The sequence below is a fragment of the Microcaecilia unicolor genome, unplaced genomic scaffold, assembly GCF_901765095.1.
Source record: "Microcaecilia unicolor unplaced genomic scaffold, aMicUni1.1, whole genome shotgun sequence".
Taxonomy (NCBI): Eukaryota; Metazoa; Chordata; class Amphibia; order Gymnophiona; family Siphonopidae; genus Microcaecilia; species Microcaecilia unicolor.
Genome location: NW_021963636.1, coordinates 229,566 through 249,067, shown reverse-complemented (window position 1 = coordinate 249,067; position 19,502 = coordinate 229,566). Strand labels below are relative to the sequence as shown.

Sequence of the window (19,502 nt, the reverse complement as noted above, 5' to 3'; positions counted from 1 at the left end):
TCTAAGGTCATTAGAACCAGGGACTAGCAGTCGTTTAAGTGGGGGGGGGGGGGGTATCTGAGGAGGAGACATAAGAGGGAGCTTGGGGAAGAGGAAAGACTACCTGACCCTGTTGGAGGGATCTTCACTACAAATCCCAGAATCCCCTGGGCTGGGTGGATCAGCTCCCTGAGGGGCAGGGACAGCTGGAGACCAAAGAAAGGAAGGGGGACTTCAACTCCAAGAAACCCTGGCGGGGACAGAAGCCTTCTGGGAAGTAGCAAGAGGAGGACTACCCATCCCAGGGGGGCGAGGGGGGGGAGGAGGATTGGTGGATGGATACTGATCAAGGAGAGGGCAGGCAGCTGGAGGGGGGGAAGGGGAGGATTTAATGGAATGGGAATCAGAGCAAGCCAGCGGAGGAGGGTGTGGAGTTTATGGATACCTCTGCACTAGCAAGGACAGAGGGAAAAGGTAAATTGAAAGGCTTTGTAACTGCATTGTTCTCACAACTCAGGAAGCCCTGGAAGAGGTTTTTACAGGCTGTACAAGCGTGAGAGCAAAGAGAGAGAGAGAGAGAGCTGCTTCTTGCTGGGCAGACAGGCAACCTTTCCCTGAGAAATGAAAGGGACCGGGAAGGACTGTGAAGAGGCAGTTTGTTTCTGTACTGTGAATTGATGCCCTGTTTTGAAGCAGCCATTAAAGCTTTGAAAGGAAAAGAGACTGTGAGTCGCTTGATGCTGTAAATGTAAAAGACCCCCCCTGAGTCTCAGCAAAGGTGATGCATCAGAATATCTGTTGTGAGTAGTCGTGACCCATATTCAGGCTCACCACTGAAACCGGAGGGACTTACAAATCACTAACCTCGCCACCTACTCTCAAAGAGTGTGTGGGGAAAATAAACTAAAGTTAGATTTTTTCCTGTTTTAGTAAGCACAAATTCAAATCTTTGGCTTAACAAATGCAGCATTTATTTGCATGTATTAAAATAACCATTTAAGTACTATCACTCTGCATAAAATTTCTTTTCTTTGCAAAATATTTCAACTATACATAACCATGTGAACACTTGTATGATTTTACTTCATTACAGAACTGTGTCCCACCCACAACCAGCTAGACGCCTATCAGATAAGTACATATATCATTAAAACACTTAAAATATTCAAATCTCCCTTTCCTTCCCTTTTTCAAACTATAACATGTAAAATCACCCTGCAAGAAAATGATTCTTTGTGTGTGTGTGGGGGGGGGGGGGGTTCTCTTCCTTTTTCAGTCACTTAGCTGCACGGCAAGCTTCAGATGGAGCAATTGCTTTCTTGCGTGGGGGCCCAGACGATCGCTGTAATATTCTCCTTCCCTTCCGTATTCTTCTTCCTAAACCTCACACTCTTTAAAAAAAAAATGACTGGAAGCAAAACCTTATCTTCCTATCAGTTCTCAGCAACCTCAGTGGGAATTTTAATCAGGACTTAAATACTGTGGTCAGCTTTTCTAATTAAAATAAATGTAATTAAATATTCCCTTCTAAACACCTATACTGTACTGAAGCTCCCTAATCTGAGGCGCTGCACTGCTTTGGTTGTCACTCACTCTACACCAGGTTCCATTTTCATTCAGGCAGTGAACATTCTATTCTGCTCTCTCTTGGTACATTGGATACAAAAAACCCTCATAAACCATTTAACTCCTTTTTAAATTTTAAATAAATGGTTTTCTCCCTTTTCACATCCAACCTCATTCAATCCCCCCTTCTGCTCTCTCAAACCCAATCACCATTTGGCTTTCATTCTCTGTCAACCATCAACTCCCTTTACTTTACCTCAAACAGATTCTCCTGCACTTTCCCTTACCACACCTCTACCATACTCATTCACACACCTCAGTTCTGAAAATCCTATTTTTACCCTCAATTTATCCTCAGTTTTTCACCAGCACTCAGAGCTCAATCAGACATCACCTTTCCCCATCAAAGCAGCAAACTCCTCTAAACTGCCACTAACACCCGTTTCCTAGGAAACCCAGTCTTGGCTTGCCATTCCGAGCACTCCCCAGACAATCCCAAGCCTTTTTCAGAATTCCAAACCTTCCTGCTGACCAACAGAATGTTGGTCAGCCCTACTAAATCCCTATTATTAATACCTGCCCCAGCCTGTCCTGCTTCCCTAACCCGCAGGACTCCTTCTGAATGGCCAGAATCAGCCACAACTACCCAGCACTGCCAGTTCATCATCTTCTGGGGCCCAGACACACCCCAGAAAACCCAGGTAAGTATTTATTTATTTTTTTCCATTAACCCTTAGGTTACATAAACCTGAAGGGTTTTTTCCTCTGGCTGCACTGGAAGGGAAGGGGGGACCATCTAACCCCCCCCCCCCCCCCCGGTAAAGGAAAGAGAGCAGGAGTGCAGCCCCCAAAGTGTCAGTGGGGGGGGGGGGGGGGGGGACACTATACAGAAACGTATGCTCCCATCCGGCTTTGGCACTGGCACAATAAGGGATGATCAATTACTGGTCAACACTTCACAGAGTCCAATTTTAGCATCTTGGCCACTTTTGCCATGGCCTGCTGCTGAGTGTCTGGGATTCAGTAGGGACATTGCCAAACTACCACTCAAGGCTTAGTGAGAGTTGCAAGGTGGGTCTGGCCTGTCACTCATGAAAACACCTCTTGGTTCTGGTGGACCAACTGTTCCAGGTCAGTCTTCTATGAGGCAGAAACCTGATCACCAAATGGAACTTGCTGGGGCCTGCACTCTGTCAGAACTTCCAGTCCAAAGCTGTCCCTTTGGAACAGTGCTACAGTCCACAAATTGATGTGGAAGACCTTTGCTTTATCCCTCTTCTCTGGTTGGGCCACCTTGTAATTGACAGGTCCCATCTTCTCCACTATTTCATAAGGTCCTTGCTATTTGCCTAATAGTTTATTTTCTGAGGAGGCTCTGTCCCCCAGCCAGGGGCGTAGCCATGGGGGCATGGGCCCCTCCCCCAGATTTGGCCCTGCGCCCCCCACTGCCAACCCTTTCGACACCCGCCCCTTCCTGCCGCCGCCAGGTACCTGTGCTGGTGGGGGTCCCCAACCCCCACCAGCCGAAGTCCAGCGCGTTGCTGCAGCTGATCTGGAAGGATTCTGTTTCTGTGTGAGTCATCCTGACATCCTGCGCATAGAAACGTGCAGGACGCCAGGAGGACACAGAAACAGACTCCTTCCAGATCAGCTAAAGCAATGTACTGGCCCAGAGACCGGTGCTGAAGAGGACTTCGGCTGGTGGGGTTGGGGACCCCTGCCAGCATAGGTACCCAGCAGCGGGGGAGGGTTGGTGGCAGCAGGAAAGGGGGGTCAAAAGGGGAGTGGCGCGGGGGGGGGCATCTCTGGCTCTGGACCCCCCTCCTGCCGAAGTCTGGCTATGCCCCTGCCCCTGCCCCCAGCTGTAAGATTCCCTACACCGCCTCCTTGTAGGCTTGGGCTTGAACCACCTGAGCCCTTTTAAAGACAGTTTGGCTCCCTCACTTGCTTTCTACAGCCTCTTCTGCACAGTGAGCATGTATTCAGCCAAGTTCCTTCCTGGGCTAGGTTCCTCCCAAGCTTCCCAAACTACATCCAAGTTTCCTCTAGGTCTCCGCCCATATAACAATTAAAATGGAGAGAGTCCTGTCAGACTCTGGGGCACCTTCCAGACAGCAAACAGTACATATAGGAGTAGAATATCCCAGTTCTTCCTTTCTTTGGCCACAAACTTTCTCAGCATTTGCTTGAGAGGCTTTTTAAAGTGTTTCACCAGATCATCTGTCTATGGATGTCTGCATGGTCTTTATTTTGAGCAAGCTACACGCTTCATGACTAGTGGTGCCATGGTCAGTCAGTATTTTGGTAGGAATCCCCATGTGGGAGAAGACTTCCCACAGAGCATTGGCCATAGTGGTAATGTTCATATTATGCAAGGAATTGGTCTCTGGGTAGCTGGTGGTATAATCCAAAATAACCAAGATATACATGTTGCCACTGGTGGCACCTTCAAATGGCCCCACAAAGTCCATAGTTACTCTTTCAAATGGGGGTTGACAATGGGCATGGCACAAGAGAGGCAGGTGAAACCTTTGCAGGATGACTCAGCTGGTAGGTTGGGCAGGACTGAATACACGCGGTCAGAAAAACCAGGCCATAATCTGTTCTGGGTTTTCTTCTACCCCAAATGACCTAACAGTTGACTGTGGGCTAATTGCATGCCATCCTTATGGTAGGGATGTGGTACTAACAGTTGCTCTACTTCTTCTCCCTCCAGGGTTCCTTTGGCCACCCTATACAACAAATAATTTTTTATTATGAAATATGGGAATCTTACCTTAGAGAGGTCCTGGTTGACATGGTCCTGGCTACAGGATTACTTCCTGCCTCTTTAAGGTGGTGATCTCCCTTGCAGCACAGAAGTTGGCAGACTGGAGGTGGGACTCCTCCTAAAATTGTGTCTAAAACCTGACTGCATTGGATCTAAAAATCTTAATGATATTAATAACCTTACAATTGAGAGCCAACTACCATCTCCGTTAACTTATAGATCAGTTGCAAGCAATCCTTTTTTGGCAATAATTTATACCTTTCATGTCTTCCTTTAGTATTGGGGTTAATGCTATAAAACCTAAACAGTGAGAAAATTTACCTGTTTCGTGTACTACATTAATATCAAATAGCCAAAAAAAAATCTCCCTTAAGCAAATATTGGAAGGGATTAGAAGGACATGGGTCTAGATCACAGTAGTCTCTGTTAAATTTGTCAAGTTTTTGCAATCCTCAAAGAAAATTAAAATTTCATACTTTGTCTACAACAGAAGGAAGAACACATCTCCACAAACGAAATTAGAAAAACCAAACAGTATTTATGTCTTGTGTCTAGAAATTAAAAATTGGAAGGGAAGGGAATTTGGACCACTCGCCTCCACCTACCCTCCTCTCCTCTTTCCTCTACACATTAATTGATTTGTTTGCTTTATTTTTTGTCTACTAGATTGTAAGCACTTTGAGCAGGGACGGTCTTTCTTCTATGTTTGTGTAGCGCTTTGTAGCGCTATAGAAATGCTAAATAGTAGTAGTAGTAGTAGTAACAACCACAATACCCATATAGTAGAGTATACAGTCAAAATGTTTATTCTTTATTAAAACAAATGCTGTTAATAAACAGCATTTGTGAGCTTTTGAACAGGACCATTTTGCTATTGGGCTTTGTATGGGACTATTTGCTAAAGTCCTTTTTTCTGTTTCAGAACAAGATCACTAGCCCACCATATTGGTTCCAATAGATATATTTTGGACATGGCTTGTGTCGAGTCCATTTTACTAGCAACTTGTGTTAAAAATTAAACATTTTCTGACTGAAATTCAGTCTACGGGAGACGGGGGGTTTAAGTCCTGCAATTGGCGTTGAGCGCAGATATTCAGTGCTGGGCCACTTCAGTGATCACATTGAATATTGAGGTTTTTTGACCAGTTTAAACTTAACTAGCCAAGCCAATATTCAGCGCTGGCCGGTTAAGTTTATAATGGCCAAAGATAGGCCTGCTATTTGGGTGGCCCGATTTGGCCGCCAAACATAGCCAGCAATGCACTGAATATTCTTGGGTAGCCAGTTTTTATTGCACAATATAGCCAGTTAACCACTATGCACTAAGCAGTAATATTCAGTAGATATATCTGGCTATCTCATGCTGAGTATTAGCACTTAGCTGGTTACGTGCCAGTTATCCGGCCAGGAGCCATTCCTGGCTGGTTAGATAGCACTGAATATCGACTGGTTTGACTGCATGCTCCACTGTTTGGCTTTTCTATTTTAATATCCAACATCTCCTCTTCCATTCAGATATCTGAGTCAAAACAAAAAACCCTCAAAGGACCTAGGTGGTAATTGTTTAAAGTACTATTTTTTTAATCAGCCAATTGAATAGCAGTTAGGGACAGGTTGTATTCACTAAATAATGCATTCACTGTAGGCCTAATACCATGAGTATGTATCCTATTTTGTATAACTTTTCTGTGCAGTATTGAAGTTCCACTTTATAGCAAGAGGTAAAGTCATTTCAATCTATCACCTTCTGCGTTCCTACTTTAGTCATCTTAAATCAGTATACCATGGAAAATCTTCAAAGTGAAGCTTAATTCACTGATTGGAAAAACTTCATTCACAGTGTCGGCTAACTTAAGGTTCTAGGCCCCCCTAATATCCACATCTTCACTCTGCAACAGCTGAAAAATCAACAGTCATACGTTCTATATCAATTCCTACCTCCTGTAGTCTTGCTTTTAGCTGCAGCATACAATCAAGTTGTAATACATTAGATCATTAATCCAATCCCTCTCATCTACTGAGGAAAATATATCTAGTGTATTTTCACTCACATGAGTAGGATGATCACTAACCAATTTTAAACCAGTATCACATAAGGCTGACTTATGTGACCTGTGCATGAGCATTTGATTCAAATCAAGCACAAAACCTTAACACTGAACAATGTTGTGCAAGTTCTTTTCATAAGAGTCCAGTGTTTTCCATGTGTACCCTGGTGAATGATAAATCATAAGTTTTCCTATCTGAACATGATTTAATGGAGAATGAATATTAGAAGATGCATGTTTTCAGATGGGTATCCCAAAGTTGTACTGAAAAAAAAACAATCCTCCACCATCTTGAGTAATCCCAGGGCAAGTGAGGACTAAATAGCCCACAGGACACAATAAAAGTAAATGTGGACCTTCATGATCTGTAAACTGTCTATTTAAGGCAGACCAGCCCCATTTGGGAATCCCCCACCCAATCTCTAACTTATAATTTATTACAGAAAACCACACATTACGTACTTACTAATTTCTGGGAATAGTACACTGTAGTTTGGGGTCTAAATCATAATTGGAAGATGGTTATGGATTATTGTAATTTAATGAATCACCTTTCCTCAATTTGATAACAAGGCAATGTACAATAACAAAATAAAATGAGCAGAAAACACATCACATTAAGGATAGGAAAGAAAGAGGTAAAAGGAGGAGACTGAAGCTTGAGGTAATATAAGGTTTGCTAGGTTAGTAGATTTGCCCCCCCCCCCCCCCCCCCCGATCTATCTGCATATGCCTTTTCAAATAGATGCATTTTAAATAGTGTTAAATTTCAGGTAGGATTTGTTTGAGATGAATTGCAGTTGGAGCGTTCTGGAGCAAAGATGTGTGCCAGAAAGGCTGGACTCCTGATCGACTAATGAAGATCCTTCTTTAGGGGTGGAAGTCGGAGTTGATTATTAAGGGAGAACAGAGCTCTGGTTGGAGTGTAAGGGTGGAGTGTAAGGGATAACTGTAAATGAGTTATTTGAAGCAGGCGAGTCGAAGAAACTAAACGAATTCTCTGTAAACTTGGAGGATGTAATGGGCCAGTTCTGCAAACTGAAAAGTAGTAAATCACCGGGACCTGATGGTATTCATCCCAGAGTATTAATAGAACTGAAAAATGAACTTGTAGAGCTACTGTTAGTAATATGCAATCTATCCCTAAAATCGAGTGTGGTACCGGAAGACTGGACAGTAGCCAATGTTACGCCTATTTTTAAAAAAGGTTCCAGAGGAGATCCGGGAAATTATAGACTACTGAGTCTGACGTCGGTACCGGGCAAAATGGTAGAGGCTATTATCAAAAATAAAATTACAGAGCACATACAAAAACATGGGCTGATGAGACAAAGTCAGCACGGATTTAGTGAAGGGAAGTCTTGCCTCACCAATCTACTGCATTTTTTTGAGGGGGTGAACAAACATGTGGACAATGGGGAGCCGGTGGATATTGTGTATCTGGATTTTCAAAAGGTGTTTGACAAAGTGCCTCATAAAAGACTCCTGAGGAAACTGGAGAGTCATGGGATCGGAGGTAGGGTATTACTATGGATTAAGAGCTCGTTGCAAGATAGGAAGCAAAGAGTAGGGTTGAATGGTCAGTATTCTCAGTGGAGAAGGGTAGTTAGTGGGGTCCCACAGGGGTCTGTGTTGGGACCGCTGCTTTTTAACATATTTATAAATGACCTTGAGATGGGAGTAACTAGTGAGGTAATTAAATTCGCAGATAACACAAAATTATTCAGGGTCATCAAGTCGCAGGAGGAGTGTGAAAGATTACAGGAGGACTTCGCGAGACTGGGGGATTGGGCGTGCAAGTGGCAGATGAAGTTAAATGTTGACAAGTGCAAAGTGATGCATGTGGGTAAGAGGAGCCCGAATTACAGCTATGTCATGCAAGGTTCCGTGTTAGGAGTTACGGACCTAGAAAGGGATCTGGGAGTAATCATTGATAAGACGTTAAAAATATGTGCCCAGTGTGCTGCGGCAGCTAAGAAAGCGCACAGAATGAGTATTATTAGGAAAGGGATGGAAAACGAACACAAGGATGTTATAATGCCATTGTATCGCTCCATGGTGCGACCGCACCTTGAGTATTGTGTCCAATTCTGGTCGCCGCATCTCAAAAAAGATATAAAGGAATTAGAAAAGGTGCAGAGAAGGGCGACGAAAATGATAAAGGGAATGGAACGACTTCCCTATGAGGAAAGGCTGAGAAGGAGAAAAGGCAGGTGAGCGGTGATCTGATAGAACTCTACAAGATAATGAGCGGAGTAGAGCGTACAGATGTGAAGCGATTGTTTACACTTTCAAACAACAACAAAACCAGGGGACACAAGATGAAGCTAGAATATGGTAGATTTAAAACAAGAGAGAGTTTTTCTTTACTCAGCGTGTAGTTAGACTCAAACTCGTTGCCGGAGAATGTAGTGACAGCAGCTGGCCTTACAGAATTTAAAGGGGGTTTGGACAGATTCCTGAGGGAAAAGTCCATTGAACATTATTACATTTTTTTTTTTTTTGGGGGGGGGGGGGGGGGGTTGCCTGGTTTTTGAAGCCTGGATTGGCCGCTGTCGGAGACAGGATGCTGGGCTTGATGGACCCTTGGTCTTTCCCAGTATGGCGGTGCTTATGTACTTATGAGTAAGGATGAGTGGATTCAGTTCCTGAACAACTATTAGACTTTAACATCTCGGCTATTCTTGAAGAATCTATTAATGAATTAACTGAGAGCTATTCATGTCTTTGGTTTTTGAACTGGAAGTAACATTGATTATGAAACAATATTTTAGGCATTCTCGGAATTCTATGCAGTGGCGTAGCCAAGGGTGGGCCCAGGCCCACACAATTTGGGCTCAGGCCCACCCAGTAGCAGCACACCTATGAAGTGGCTGGTAGGGATCCCCAAGCTACCAGCAAAAAACTCCCACAACTGTCCCTCCTGCATACGTTATAAATAGCAGATCTTCGCCTGCATTGAGCAGCAACTGATACATACTGTTCGCACTGGTCCCAAAGCCTTCTCTATAATATATTCCCGCCTATGCGGAAATAGGAAGTTGCATCAGAGGGAAGGCTGTGGGGTGAACATGAGCACTGTGTGTCAGTTGCTGCTCCACTGCAAGTGAAAATCTGCTACTTAAAAGGTATGTGAGGGAGGGAGGATGTTTGAGAGACCATATGGCATACAGGCAAGCGAGGGAGAGATCAAATCACTTGTGGGACAGGGCAGAGTTCTTCTGCCCACCCATGTTGGGCCCAGGCCCACCCAAAATTGGGTGTCTGGCTACGCCCCTGGTTCTATGTACAAAAACTGGATATATCCTGATGTTGCAAAAGTCACACTGGAACATAGAAAAGCTTTTCTTGCTACGTGCAAGAAGTTAAAGATTTAGGGGCTACTTTATTAGCTTTTCCATGCAAATATAGAGTTAGACATGGAGAATAAAAGTGTTTGTTCGTTTTTTTTTTTAACACCTGAACAATTGCGGGCTGCCTTGGATCTGAAGAAAGTGGTAGTCTTAATTTGCTTTTGTTAGTTTAAGATGTGAGGGTATGCCTGTTAATTCTTTTCTTCTTTTCTTGTTTTCTTTTGTACTTCAGGTATCTCTTAAGTTTTATTCTCCCTTATAGTAATGATCTAAGGAAGAGTGACTTACATTTCCTGATTTAAGTTAGCTGTTTCCATTTATCTATATTACTATGTGTATTCATGAGCAAGGGTAATCTTGTAACTTATTTTTAAATGGCATTAAAAAAAAAAAAAAAAAGTACCGGAATAGTGTTTTTGTGGGTGAGAACTAGGATTTTTGTACTGAATTTGGGAACTAATAGGAAGCAAATGGTGTTCAATAAGTAAAGTTGAATGCGTCTTTTGCATACATTTGAATGGAAAAGTTTTGGATTGTTTGAAGATGGCAGATTGAGAGTTGCAGAAGGTCCAAGTAGTTAAGACCACAGTATTCTAATCTAGATATGATGAGGGCCGTATAGAAGCGACATTTGTGAAGATGCGTCGATATAGTATCTGATGCTTTGTAAATTGACAAAGTAAAAGCAGGATTCTGCCAAATCAGAAATGGGTAAATGAGAGCTCTATGTCCAGGATGACACTCAAGTATCTAAAGTAGGTAACTAAAGGAATGGTGGTGATGGAAAGTGTGGGAGACAGTGAAGGTACAGTGGCATTGCCTGTGACCCAGCATACTGTGGTCTTAACTGGGTTAAGGATAAGGTAGTTTTCAAAGAGCCAAGAGGTGATGGCACATAATGTGTTCAGCTTGACCAAATCTGGAGTATGTGAGCTTGTCTCATGGAGCAACACTATATCGTTGACATAATAAAAGGCACAAATGCCATCAGTAGAATCAGGGGCACAGAAAAATCTTGAATAAGAGTGGGGTCAGGACAGAGCCCTGTGGCATACCACAAGACTGGGTAGACCTTGGAAGATGAGGAAGAATGAGAGGCATGGAATGTGTGACCCTTGAGGAATGAAGTGAACCATGAATGAACAGTACTTGAGATTCCTACATTTTTTTTTTTTAGCCTAAACAGGTGATCATGGTCAACAAGATTGAAGGCTGCAATGAGATCCAAAGAGACTAATATGAGAGTGTTACCAGTGTCAAGAATTCTGTGAAGCTCACTAGAAGAGTGGTCACAATGGTCTGTGGCTGGGTTGAAAGCCTGATTGATGAGAGCATAGGATACTAGTAGCTACCATGTGATTGAGGAGCTGTTTGGAAAACCTACATGTTCAGCGATTGTGGATGCAATACAGAGGTTTAAGATGGGACAGTAACTTGAGGTCAGTTTGCAGAAAGTTTCTTTTTTTTAAGATTGGTTTTGACTGCATGTTTCAAAATAGTTGGGAAATCTGTAGAAAGGCTGGTTGTTGTTGGCATCACCACCTGGATAGGCTTTGAATGGCAGATGGGTAATCTTAATATTACACAGGCAACCAATATGTGACTAGAACCAGAGCTATAAATTTCCTGTAATTGCAGTCTAAAGTATGTGTAGCAGTCTTTTGTAAACTGCTTTGATAGTTGTGGAAGGCAATATATTAAGTGTCAATATAAATATAACCAGAAGCAGCACATATATTCAGAATGCAACCCAATCAAAAGGGAATTGCAAAATAAAAATCTAGCAGTAATTTAGTGTACAGACAAATTTGATAATCCTATAGGAGGAAAAGATGAAACTATTTAAGGTGGAAGTGCATAAAGCCAGGACCCTGCTGAACTATGAACCTAGTTTTGCACTATTAAGATATTGTACATGACACACAAGTGAGGTCAAGGAATCTTGGTTTAACTAGAACAGAGCAGTGGAAAACACTAATTGAGCTTGCAGGTACTCTTTGGTGTCTCTATCAGGTTCAACCAGGCTGATAAACAGTGTTGCCAGATGGGCGGTTTTCCCGCCCAATTGAGCTCCTTTCTGCGACCTGCTGCGGCTTTTTCATGCCGTGTGTGAGTTGCGGGATTTTGGGCAGCTTCTGGTTGTCCCGCCGGCGTTTTTTTCCCATAGCCATCGGCTGCGGGTTGGCTAGTTTTCCCACGGCCGCAGCCAGTAGAAGCCCCACAGAGGCGGGCTTAATGATGTCATTTGTATGCAAATGGCCTCATTAATTATTGTCATTCATATGCAAATTGACTCAATATTTATTAATGGTGTCATTCACATTCAAATTGACTTTGTGCGGTTTGGGGCTGGCTTTGGGCGTAACAAATTTTTTCCGTCTGGCAACACTGGTGATAAATCATACAGAATTCAATTTTAATTTTAACTGTATCAGTGGCCCAACATGTTTCTGCAATTCTAGCTGTCTCAGGAACTGATATAAATCTCTTTAACTCTTGGCCTTCAGTTTCACACCATCTATATGAAGCACAAGAATTAGTTTCGTTGCAGTCTTCTCTTATTTACTTAAGAAGCAAGCCAGACAAGCTGAAAGAATGGCTTAAAAGGAAGTCATGAAGTCTGTAAGACCAGCAGTCTTTGTCATCTGCAGTTAGAGCTAAGTAATCATCATGTAAGAATGCTGGTAATCGTCTCAAGAGAATCTTAGGTGCTTAAAAACTCTCCAACACCAGACTTGATTTGCCCCCCCCCCCCCCCCCCCCCCCAGCTTTCAGCTGAGGATTTGGCTGGATATTTTACTAGCAATGTCTCAGAACTTTGCTTATCACTTGTCCCCTCTGCCCTGCCTCAGACTACTTCCAATTCCACCTCCGTGGACATCTGATTTCCCCTCAGTTACTACTACTACTACAAAACATTTCTATAGCCCTACCAGTCATACGCAGCTCTTCACAATTGAACATAAAGAAAAGACAGTCCCTGCTCAAAAGAGCTTACAATCTAAATCAGGACAGACAGGACAAATAAGGGATAAGGGTAGGACAGACAGATAGGACACATAGGGAAAAGGGACTATTGAAGAGAGGAAGACAAGATAAAGGTTACGAACAGGTAACAAGTTAGGAATTAAAAGCAGCATCAAACAGGTAGGCCTTTAGCCCGGATTTGAAGGCGGCCAGGGATGGAGCTTTACGTAATGGCTTAGGAAGTCTATTCCAGGCATAGGGTACGGCGAGATAAAAGGAATGGAGTCTGGAGTTAGCGATAGAGGAGAAGGGTGCAATTAGGAGAGATTTGCCTAGTGAACAGAGTTCCTGGGAAGGAGTGTAGGGAGAGATGAGGGTGGAGAGGTAGTGAGGGGCAGCAGAGTGAATGCCACAGGCATAGCCAGGTTTTGATATCAGGGGGAGCAGACTTTTACAAAATAGGCGCCGGTTGGTGTCAGCTAGACAACGTCTGTGTTGTTGCGCAGGGGCTTTAGCGGGCAATGATTAATACAGGCTGTCTCTGTTGCGTCCTGCCTACAAGGAAACAGTAAGTTACATCAGTAGGCAGGACGCAGAAGAGGTTCCTGGACTGGCCAGAGCAGGCAACCTGTCTTCTTAACTTCAAATAAAAATATTCAAATCGTGACCATCACCTCAGGAATAGCACACCCAGTCCTTCCACTGCTAGACACCTTGTTTAAATCAGATGGGCTTTTGTTTGTGTGGTAGCTCTACAGGATATGAAGAACACTAGTCTTGAGCATTTTTATCTTGGGTGACCTTTGGTGGCCTTTGCCCCAGAGCCTACTTTCAAATAGGGCTAGACACTTTGTGAAATAACACAAACCTCTGCAAAAAGATACCCTCAACCTATACTGAAAACTTACCACACCAAAACAGCCCTAACCCACCTATGAAAAGACAATGCTATAAATATTACAGTGGGACCTAGAGAAGTGTTTCCCTAGGTGGTCCTGGAGTACCCCCTTACCATTCAGGTTTTCAGGCTATCCACAATGAATCTGCATGAAAAAGATTTGCATGTAACGGAGGCAGTATATGCAAATCAATGTCATGCATATTTATTGTGGATAGCCTGAAAACCTGACTGGCAAGGGGGTACTCCAGGACTGCCCTAGAACACAAAACTTACCACACCATAACAGCTCTAAACCACCTATCAGAAGACAGTGCTATATATATTACACTGGGCTCTGGAGCACCAATATACCTACTATTGGGAAACGGGAACAAGCTACACTGTTACACATTCCTACACAGATACTACATGCTGGCAGAATCCTTCACCTCAGTCACACATGCAGAACTTGGACAGACCCTCATCTATATAACATAGAGTAGCCATACTGGGTCAGACCAATGGTCCATCTAGCCCAGTATCCTGTTTCCAATGTGGCCAACCCAGGTCACAAGCACCTGACAGAAACCCAAATTGTGACAACATTCCATGCTACCAATCTAATGCAGAATAGGGAGCCACAAAAAAAAAAAAACCCAAAACACAACAAAAATTGAAATAGAGACCCCCCTGCCCAAGGAAGCCAGACTCTAAACAGTGCTATACTGGTAAAAAAAAAAAAAAAAAAAAGACATGCATTTTCTCCTGTACTTTGCAAAATAAAAATATTAAAAATGTACATTTTACAAAGCAGGTTCATCTCAGTGCTTACAAAGTATTAAATAAAAATAATTTTTTTCTACCTTTGTTGTCTGGGAATAGTCTTTTTTTTTTTTTCCATGAGTCAGCCTTATAAATTCTTTTCCAGGTTGACCTTTCCATTTCTTCTCTCGCCTCTTTCTTCTTCCTTTCCTTCTCTACATCTGTCTCCAAGTGCACCATCATTTTTTCATCTGCACCACTATTTGTCCTGTCCAGCATCTCCCTTCTCTGTCCCTTGTCCCTACCCTGCCCCCAAGTTCAGCATCTGCCCTTTCTGTGTCCCCATCTCCCACCTTTTCAGCACAAGCCTACCTGGGTCTCCTCATCTCCCCCTTTCTAGCATCTGCTGTCCTGGTGTCCCCACCTCTCACTTTTTCTAACACTGTCCTGTGTCCCCATCTTCCCAGCATCTCCTCCTCCCCTTTCCAGTAGTGCCCCTCTGTGTCCCTATCTCCTCCTCCCCTTTCCAGTAGTGCCTTCTCTTGTGTCCCTATCTCCTCCCCCCCCTTTCCAGTAGTGCCCCTGTGTCCCTCATCGCCGCCTCCTTGTTTTGAACCGAACGGTGCGCGAGGGGGGGGGGGGACTACTCAAATTAGCTTCACCCTCTCTTCTGCCTATCTCTCCCATCTGCATGGTCACTTTTTACTTCCCGAAGCTTTCTCCCTCTGGCACCTGCGGTTCACAGTCAGCCTGCCAGCGTCTGGCCTTCTTCTCCTTAGAAAAATAGTAATTCCTTCTTTAACACTAATTTTTATCTGAAGATGTTTTCTGACCTGGGAGCATAAGGTGGCACATGGTCTCATAAGAGGCCAGGGGTTACATTTATATGCTAAAAAATTAAGGATCCCTTTTACTAAAGTGTTAGGCTGTTAACGTGCAATTTAATGTGCAGTAACAGCTAACATGGTAATCACTCTTTTGGTAACTTTGTGATTATTGCATGCCATTGCACGTTAATGATCTTTTGTGTTAAGGGGAGTAACTAGTCAGGGCATAGGTGGAGAGTGTAGCACAGTTAGGGCCCCTTTTACAAAGCTGTGGCAAAAGAGGGCTTGCGCTGTCATCAGCATGTGTTTTTCATGTGCGCCAAGACCCCTTTTTACTGCAGCGGGTAAAAGGGAAGTCTCTCTTGCCTGCAGTAAATGACCGTGTGGCAAGTAAAGCACTTGATGCATGGCCATTTCTGGGGGAGCCCTTACCGCCACCCATTAAGGTAAATGTTTGTAGCGCTGAATATGACTGCTTACTAGAGGTGGGAAGTACTGCTGGGCTGCTGTGGTAGCCTGGAGGTTCTTCCTGTTTAGTGGTAAGCCCACATTGGGCTTACCGCTGCTTAGTAAAAGGGGCCCTTAGTCAATTATTGTGTTGTAAGTGCAGCATGTGAACATGTTTTAATGTGGGATCACTTACTACTTCCTAAATAGGAGGCATAAAGTACCTCTATGCTAACGTCAGCTAGACTAGCTATCATAGGAGTGGAGGAGTGGAGTGGAGGAGTAGCCTAGTGGTTAGTGCAGCAGACTTTGATTCTGGGGAACTGCAGCTCCTTGTGACTCTGGGCAAGTCACTTAACCCTCCATTGCACCAGGTACAAATAAGTACCTATGTATACTATGTACACCGCTTTGAATGTAGTTGGCAAAAAAACATAGAAAGGTGTGCTATATATCAAGTCCTATTCCCATTACTGTACACTAATGCCAATGTTAACATGGGACCTGTATAGGAAAAAGCTGGGTATGCCCCACAATAGTTCCTGTTTTACATCTACCATGTGAAATTTTGCAGTTACTGTGGCATAACTCACAGTTAATGCATTTTAGTAGAAGGGCCCTACTTTTCTTTTCTTCTTCTTCTTTTTTTTTCCCAAATATATTCCAAATAAGCATTACCTGTGGTACAAAGTGCATCTGAAGATGTATATAGATAATAAAATACAGCCCATATCCAGGCCAAATACTGGACTAGAGAAGATCCAAACAATTATGCTCCACAACAGCTGTATTGCACCTTGGGATGTTAATGTAAAGTTAGCAACTCAAGTTTTAACAAATTTGAAATTATCCAGAACCAGAGTATTAAAAATGGAGGCAACAATTAATATAAACTTCTAAATTGCTCACTTACCTAAAATCCCTCAAAGCTCCCTCTGATGTAGTATTACTTTGAAAAAATCAATGAGTTCATGATGGGCATAAATCTAAAAGGCAGTAGTTGGTTTCAAAGTAGTTAGTAAATTGAATAATTCAGAATAGACCCAGAAAGGCCAATAATCCCTCAAAATGAGGCTAGAAAAACATTCAGAGGTTTCCTTAGCAGTCTACATTGATGCATTGCCATATGCTTTCTCACTTAACATTGAAAAGAACTTTTTCAGTATTAGGCAATTGGAGAAATATGAGGGAATGGGTCATATTTTTACAGGTGACCTAACAGGTAAAATATTTAAAAGGTAATAACTTTTAGCAATATGGAATAATTTGAAATTCATTTAGCAGATATAAAAGAATGCTGATAAAGCCTAGTGTTACTTGCCTACAGGATTTTATTATACTCTTTCAAGCCTAATTTGAGTACAGGATTATTGCTTAGTATGTTTTGTTGAACGTATATGAATTATGTATTTTGCTTTTGAATTGTATTAATTTGTTTGTAAGCTCAGAGTATCTGTTTTGGGATGAAAAGGCAGAATAGGAATATGAAGATAATAAAAAATGTAGTATGTTAACTGGTGTACCCTGAAATGTATGCTTGATGGTAGAGGCTCAGCTATCATTTATGGCACAGCTCATTTGACTGAGCATACATGTGGAATTTCTCGAATTTAGCCCCTAATCAAGACTCTACAGTTTGCCTGGTGGGAATTGCAGGATTGTGCTGATCAGGCCTAAAAAGAGAAACTGCTTAGACAGTTGCTGGAGACATAGAAGAGAAATACATAGGTTACTTTTGCAGCAGTTCTAACACATGAAGTTGAACTTTTGTCTACCAGATGTAACAGTAGCTCATAGATCTAAAAAAAAAAAAAAAAAAAGACTGTACAATTTAATTAGTAGTATTGAGATCTGTTTCTTTTTCTTTCTAGGGTGACTCAGGAGGCCCTCTGGTATGCAGGAAACCCAGTGGCATCTGGGTCCTAACAGGTGTGACTTCATGGGGTATAGGATGTGCTCGATCTTGGGGCAAATCAGTAAGCCAAAACCATCACAGGGGTAGCCCAGGTGTTTATGCAAATGTAGCAGCACTGTTGAGCTTTCTGGCAAAAGATACTGACCCTGGTAAGTTGCATCACTGCTAATCAGAGGTAATAAAATGCTGACTAAATTGTCCTGTACTTTCTTGCAAATGTTTCAACAATTATAAGCACATGTGGCTCATAGTCCAGACATTATAGTTGTTTACAGTAAAGGACCTGAATACAAGGGTTTTTTGGCCACAATATAAAATTATGCAGTACAAATACAAAGCACACTTAAAAACAACTAAATTTGTAATTAAACATAACCAAATAAAAGCCTTACAGGACACCATCCTAGTATATTAAATGTACATATTGTACTTACTGCCTCATTGCCTATTGCATGGCAATAAGATTTAAGTATCTTTCAAGTCTTAATTTTGGTGATATGCAAATCCAGGCACCTTAATACTTAGCCAATAAACATTGCGTATTTTCCCCAAAGATTTATTCGTTCCACTTTTAGTGAATGCAGTTCTGATTTTTTTTTCCGGTTTTATCCATTAAACAGTCTATGATGACAGCTGTAAGGCTTGTCTAGACCAGTGGCGTAGCTGAGGGTGGGCCTGGGTGGGCACAGGCCCACCCAGTCTTGCCTCAGGCCCACCCAGTCAGCATGTCCTGCTCTCAATGATGCCACTTCTTGCTTCTTTGGCGAGAATGTGGTAGAGAAGCCTGCAGAGCCGGCATAGATTGCCTATAGGAATTGCAACAGGCATTGGCTCTCTGAGGTAGGACATAACATAGTAGATGACGGCAGAAAAAGACCTGCTCGGTCCATCCAGTCTGCCCAACAAGATAAACTCATATGTGCTACTTTTTGTGTATACCTTACCTTGATTTGTACCTGTCCTTTTCAGGGCACAGACCGTATAAGTCTGCCTCGCTTCCCACCACCGGTTCTGGGGGAGGGGTTTCAGACAGAAATGGGCAGATGTCAGGTCATTTAAAAAAAACAGTATATTGAATGTATGTACGGGGTGGGGGTGGGGGTGGGAAGGGCCCACCCAGGTTAACTCTGGGCCCACCCAAAATGGCAGGTCTGCCTACGCCCCTGGTCTAGACCACAGCTTCTTTTCAATTGCAATACTGCCAATCCCATGTGCTCTTTGGCTTCCCTTCTCATCCTCTTAAAATGATCAAATTTGTCAAGATAAATTGTCTACTTACCTTCCGACTCAGAGTAGAACTTTTGCCTCTGCAGCTGCATATCTTTTATTTTAAATAGGCTAATGTATTTAAAGTATTTATAATCCACCTATTCACGGTGCCTAGTGGCTTAATATTCATATTATACGTAAAAATAAAGCGAGCAACATAGTAACACAGCATTGCATCTTGCTAGCAAACCTTGTGGCAATATGACAAACACACTTGATTTCCCGCCCATAAATCAGATAAATCTCATGTATCTTATCAAAATGCTTGCCTATAAAAACATGGTTTTCAGTTGTTTCCTGACAACTATATTAATCCGAGGATCAGTAGTAGTTTAATCCATTCAATGGGACCAGCAGTATATGCACACTTCTGATTTTGTGAGAGGAAACTGTCAAACAGATGTAGCATGCAAAAGTTGTTTCAGCTCTTAAGACTATTTTATTGGGAGCTTTTTGTTTTGACTTTTTTACATTTTTAGGAACTTCGCTTTCCATATGAAAAAAGTAAATCATGATTTTTATGGACGTCATGAGAGAATAATTAATTAATTAAGAGGGCAAGTTCAGCATGCAGAATGTGGGCACAAAATATCAAATCACATGATTTAAAGATCTGTATATGTAACTTTCCTTCTCATACCAAGCCCCCACTTTTATGTGTGAAAAAATGTATGTATCCTTCCAACGCATGCATACTGTTATGGGGAGAGGAGGTTTAA

The 19,502-nt window shown here is 42.6% G+C and overlaps 1 protein-coding gene across 1 annotated transcript in view; it reads left to right on the top strand.

Moving 5' to 3' along the window:
• Window positions 1-19,502, top strand: part of LOC115459531 (ovochymase-1-like) — a gene marked incomplete at its 3' end in the record, with an annotated part of 447,639 nt that overhangs the window by 201,708 nt on the left and 226,429 nt on the right. Inside the window, 1 exon segment of the mRNA XM_030189343.1 lies at window positions 17,471-17,663. Within this exon segment, the coding sequence (XP_030045203.1) occupies window positions 17,471-17,663 (193 nt within the window).